General features: G+C 48.4%; 1 protein-coding gene across 6 annotated transcripts in view; it reads right to left on the bottom strand.

Moving 5' to 3' along the window:
* ncam1b (neural cell adhesion molecule 1b) overlaps positions 1 to 6,000 on the bottom strand; it is a 47,911-nt gene that overhangs the window by 2,424 nt on the left and 39,487 nt on the right. For 5 of the 6 annotated variants that reach the window (XM_027022406.2, XM_027022411.2, XM_027022407.2 and 2 more), the window contains 4 exons: positions 4,979 to 5,103; positions 4,683 to 4,863; positions 676 to 871; positions 304 to 420 (listed from right to left, as the gene is read on the bottom strand). In XM_027022406.2, the coding sequence (XP_026878207.2) occupies positions 304 to 420; positions 676 to 871; positions 4,683 to 4,863; positions 4,979 to 5,103 (619 nt within the window). Of the gene's footprint in view, positions 1 to 303; positions 421 to 675; positions 872 to 2,158; positions 2,670 to 4,682; positions 4,864 to 4,978; positions 5,104 to 6,000 lie in introns of those variants that run through there. The other variant, XM_027022410.2, reaches the window with a different exon arrangement.

The following is a 6,000-nucleotide window of genomic DNA, read 5'->3' on the forward strand; positions in this document are numbered from 1 at the left end:
TAAGATGGAGTAACACGCGTTAGGTTTGTTGAACCAACGGTGGACACACGGGGGCGCTGTTGCACTAAAAAAAAAAAAAACGTAGAAAAAAGTAATGAAAGAAAACAAAAGATGAAAAGGAGGGAAGAAGAAAGAAAAAATGAAAAATATTGAATGAAAAAACAAAATGGAAATGATGGAGGTGATCAATAAAGAGACAACTGCATTTCATATCAGAGAATGCAGCAGTCACAGTATATTACGAGTGCTTATAGAGACTCAGGCCGTAGTACTGTAGAGGGCACGTCACTCCACATCACTTACTCCGCCTCTGTCAGGGGCGTGGTCTCATTGGGCTCAGGATGCCCTCCTATGTCGTGATTGGCTGTGAACTGGTCCTCCGTCCTCATTTCCACAATGGGCTCTTTGGAGTTGTCTTTACTGCAATGAGAGAGACGCGCATCAGGTCATCACACAGCAGCGGGTCGCTTGAGGTCATCGGTGCCTCTGTGCCGTTCGGCGCAACTCGTATCTAGCTCATTGTTGTCTGTGTTCCACACGCCACCGTGTTCAACTGAGTGTGAATGGAGTCATGGAGCATGCTGGGTAATGTCGTTCACACTCTGTCTACACTAGTGAGTGCAGGTTGTGTCGTGTGTGGTTCACTGCTATGCTGATCGGCGGAGCGGCGCGTACACATAAGCAGCCTTGCACGCCTCCACGTCTTTGCCCTTGGTACTAGCCCCAGCCTTGCCACAGATGCACATGAGGACGCCACACTTGTTGAGGACACAGCAGGCCGCGTCGACGGCCAGGAGCAGCAGAGCACACACCAGGACCAGGATGCCCACGATCAGCCCCGTGTTCAGGCCGACCCCGCCCTCCACAGAGTCTGAGGGGAGGGGGAGAGGGGGAGGGGGTCACTCACCAGGGTCAGACATGGATGAAGCGCATGGCTACTGCAGTCAAGCAAGCATGAGTTATTTCGACTCATGAGACTACCGGGATTAGCCAAAGAACTGATGCGCACCGGGCGGGATGAGATGGATTATACTCCAGATTACATACTACTACTGCTTTTCTTCTCCTACACGGGAGCAGAATCAGGTTAAGAGAGATTTATGAGAGGTGGATGTGAAGTGGATGAAGGTGGATGAGACGTGGATGAAGGTGGATGAGAGGTGGAGGTGAGGTGGATAAAGGTGCATGACAGGTGGATGAGAGGTGGAGGTGATGTTATTTATAAGGTTATATTTATCTTATTTCACTGATAAGCAAGCACATGAAAGCAGGTATTAGAAGATGAGACCGTGAAAGACAAACAGTGGATATCAGGCACAGGAACATTTTGCACTTATTTTGCAATTAGTTAAGCACATTCAGCACATTAGTAATTCAGCTTATGTGGAGGTTACATAATAACTAACAAGCATATTAATTTTCCAACCAATTAAAATTTACGGCATGACTGTTCTGTCTTGGTTTGCCTGCTACATTAAGTGAAATGTCGCTATCTATAACTATCTGCACTTCAGTGTTTGCATGTTCAAGTATAAATAAGTAGAGCTACGTAAACTGTCCCAAGATGCAAAAGAAAAGCCCTGAATAAAAAGGAAAAAAAAAAAAGCCCCTCAAACAAAAAGCAGCGTACCACTTCTAACGCCTCAGTACTGAGAGCAGCGCATAGGCACAGTGTGTGGGAGCCGCAACATTAGCGTCCGACGGTCTGCTTGTTCAGGCCACGGCTGCATAACGTAGTTCAGTTCTGTGCTCAGTCCTGATGACATAGCGAACTGGGCAAATTCACGGATTCTTCCGGAAGCAGGTCTAACCTAATCCTACGCAGAATACTGTCGGATGCTGCAAGCAGGCCATCAACCTCGCTGCCGCCTACGTAGACAAACGCCAATCTGTTGAGCCTCCCTGTTAGTCGATTTTGCGCATACGATGGAAACTCAAGGTGTAGAGGTTTGTTTTTTCTTTTGAAAGCACAAAACAATATACTTACCAGAAAAACTCAGCAACAACTAACAAAGATGCCAACTGTTATGACATAAATACATTTTCAAGATTAAATGAAAATAACAGCCACAGAAGTGTGCCATGGTTAACACACTGTGCTACTCATGAGAAAACATGTAGACAGTATAGAGAACAGATAACAAAGGCAACATTCATGTAAAAAAACAAAAATGAATTTAATAAATCCAAATATGCAAACAATAGCTCTGTTCATGATACCTGCCAACTGTTTTCCATTTCTGCTGTAAGTTCATAGAACAATGTCTGAGCTGCACATATAATAAAATGGATGTGATGATGTTACAAAGTCTTGTACAATTTTATACAGCATTTGAGTGAGAACATTAGGCTGTTAAATATATACAGATAGACAGTCACATGCTCTACCCATACGCTTAACATCTGGCACCTTCTCCATCTGATAAAATACAGTATAACTGTCAGCAGAACTGGCAACTTTGAAGCAGAGCTGTCATTAGGGTTAATTTTGTTAATTATCTCTTCAGGCTCACTTTGATCAGCAGATGGATCAAGTAGTAGAAGGAATATGACTGGGAACCCACCCTGTACCCCACCTTGTACCCCATGCTATCAAAGCAACAGCACAACAAACAAAAACAGTGCCATTAACAGGAAGCTGCACATCACTGAGGAGCTGCCGAGTGTAACTGGGGAGTGCACGCACACACACAGGCGCATACACAAACAAATACAGATACAGGAAAATAAAATATTGAAATTGCAATGGGTGCAAGAAAGGGTGTTACAAAAAATGATGTTGCATGTGTGGAATTGCGATGATCATCCGTATCCAAGACCGGGCGTGATGACACATGACAAACACAGACAGACGAACAGCAGGGAGGGAGGGAAACAGGGAAAAAAGGGAAAACAGAGAAAAACAACAGAGAGAGAAATATGTCAGAGCACAGAAACCAAGTTTGAAATTAAATAAAATGAGGCCGTGAAGAAAAGCGATGGAGAAAATGTGGCAGACGAGAGGCCGAGCACGTGACTGGAGCCGGAGCACCTCCGGAAGGCTCCTCTCTCCTCTCCTACCCACGGAGCCATGCTCACCACTCCTCCTGCCGTCTCCCTCCTCCTCAAACACATCCAGGCCATCCCGAGCCCGGGCGGAGCAGAGGGCCCCGCGTGGGGGAGAGGAGACAGAGTGTGGGGCATGACTGATGAGTGCAGCCCCCGGGCGCAGGCCAGCGCAGGCCAGCGCAGGGGGACTCACGAGAGCTCACGAGGGCTCAAAAGTGAAGCAGCTTTTTACAAGTAAAGAGATGAAAATACCAGTTCTAAATATTGATTTCAAACAGTGAGCAGGGACACATGCAATTTATGTATGTAACAGATATGCAGATATGCCGAATAAACATCATCACTGACCTTTCACCTATGGCCCCGGTACTGTAGCTCGTGACATGCCCACAGTCATGCAGGAAAATATCCTCACTAGGGACCTAAACGCCTAAATCTAGAGTGTCTGGTTTTTCATGTTCATGGTTTAGGTGTTGACTGCATGTTGTACAAGGTCAGTGCTGAGAAACTGTGATGGATGTGTGTGGAAATCTGGAGGAAAAGCACTCTCAATATAAAATACGACAGCATGACATAATGATAGATGAGGGGCAATTTCTTAAAAACTAAAACCTTTAAAATTTCCCTTAACAGCAAAGCTTTTTTTTTTTTGGCAGTGCTTTAACTGAAAAGTACTTCCAGAGATAAGGGACTCCAGTTTCAGTTAAGCTCAGGCAAATCTCATTTCTATGGACGCCCCTGCGAAGACGCCTATAGACAGCTGACCGTGGGAGACTCTTATTGGCATACAGCTCTGGACGCAGCAGGAGGGACGTGCGAGGGGTGGAACAGTGAAACAAACAGGCTTTGGACGGCGTCCACACCCAGGCCTGCTGTGCCAGGGACAGCGTGGTTCCAAGCCTCCTACGTCTGTGGGCACGGGCGCCGCGCGGCAGGGAGAGAGAGCCCCGTTGGGACTGTGCCGCACCAGATGCCTGGGAAGGCGAAGGAAAGTGGCACGCCCTGTCCGGGCAGAGCTAACCTCTGCCAGCTGCGAGTGTTACCAGAGGTCAGCGTGGGGCCACGGAAGGACTCTCACTGGCCCCGCACCAAGGCAGAGCTGAGGCTGTCCTGTCCGGCCGGACCAGCATCGCCACCTTGTGGTGGAGGGAGGTAAAAGGTGCCCCACGGACAGCGAATGAGAGGGCCCCGATAGTGCCAGGACTGTTGGATGTGAATGGTTAGAGTCTGAGGTGTAAGAATACCACCGGGCATGCGCTACAGTGACTGCTGGATGGCGCTCTTAGCAGAGAGAGACAAAGAGAGACAGAAGTGAGAGAGAGAGACACACACACACACACACACACACACCGCAAGAGATAGAGAGAGGCTGCTTCAGTTTCTTTTTTCCATAAACGTTCCAGGCCACGGAATATACTTTGCTAAAGTAAAAATAATGTTCGTTCACAGAAGAACAGATGATCCTTTGCCAGTGACTAATCATGCATCATATCGTGCAAATGACCATAAAGGGAATGATGTGGGCGGATGGGAGGATGGGAGGCGATTTCTCCCTGCTCTTACAGCTCTGAGTCATCTCTGCCTGTTCGGTCTGTAAGAGAACACTGGCGGCAGGGGGCGGAGGCCGGGCTCACCTGGGTTGGCGGCGGGTTCTAAGGCTGTGCGGAAGGCCAGCGTGGTCGGCTGTGACTTGCCCCGCTGGTTCTCGGCCACCACCAGCACATCGTACTCCGTGTCCCAGTCCAGGCCGCTCAGTAGGGTGTGCTCGCTCCAGCCGGGCAGCCGCACCTCGGGCTTCCAGTCCGGATCGTCTCTCTGCGGGGCGCCGGACACGGGACACAGCCCCGTCAGGAGGCTTCCCCCCCACCACGGAGCGGAAATGCGACTGCCGGAGCTCTGGGTCTGGCCCGGCAGTGGCGCGAACACTTACAGCTTTGTAGCGGACGAGGTAGTGGATGATGGGGGAGCCGCCATCGTCCTGTTTCAGCCAGTTCACTTTGAGGATGTTACCCTTAGGCTGCAGGGTGCCGACCAGCTTAGGGGGACTGGGTTCCCCTAGAAACACACACACGCACATGTACACGCACGACCCATTATGTTTAAGTGCATGTATGGAATAATCACTGGCTTCACCTCACTGTATTTAACTTTGCTTCAGTGTCCGCAGTACAAGCTGTAAATCTGTCCAAAGTGTACTTGGCTGAGGTGTTTCTTTACTTTGAAGAAAATTATGAATAAAGATTTTATAGGCAATATATATCGATTGTGAGACCTATAAAAATAAAATGGACTGAGCATTCAGAGGACTGTAAGTGTAGATTATAGTGCAGATCACTAAGGTGCGTTAGCTGCTGTTGGAATCTTGGGATCTCCCCTTATAACGCACACGCGTATAACGACGGACCCCGTCCGACCTGTCCTTCACGGTCCATCATTCATAGCCCATTTCACGTTAATGACCTGTGCGTGCCGATGTGATCACCATGGTGGTTAGGCATCACAGAGTGATATTTAACAACATTAGTGAGGCTTCAGGGGAAGGAATGAACAGTGTGTTGAACAGGCCTTTAACTCACATTAACATCCTCAGCAGCTCGGGCTTGTAAAAAGGAGAGAACCGCTCATCTCGTGTACTAAAAAACAGGCCCCTGCCAAACCCCACCAAACGGCCATGCCAGGCCACACATGTTTACCGGGACCTCGTCGGACATGGGCGCTTTCTCTCGGCTTGCTCACATCTTCTGACAGACACATCTGCTGCCCTTCATGGCTGATGGAATTAAGACTATTTATAAATATTAGGGCTCGAACAACTGAAATGCAGCACCAATATAGCTGAAGAAAATGCATTAACAGCCATAATGCTGAGTCCGTTTAAAGCGTTAATGAGAACCATGGTAATTCACTCTAAAGCACACCGCAATACCACAGCCTAGATTCCTTTTTTCCACT

The sequence above is a fragment of the Electrophorus electricus genome, chromosome 15 (assembly GCF_013358815.1).
Source record: "Electrophorus electricus isolate fEleEle1 chromosome 15, fEleEle1.pri, whole genome shotgun sequence".
NCBI classification, from domain to species: Eukaryota; Metazoa; Chordata; class Actinopteri; order Gymnotiformes; family Gymnotidae; genus Electrophorus; species Electrophorus electricus.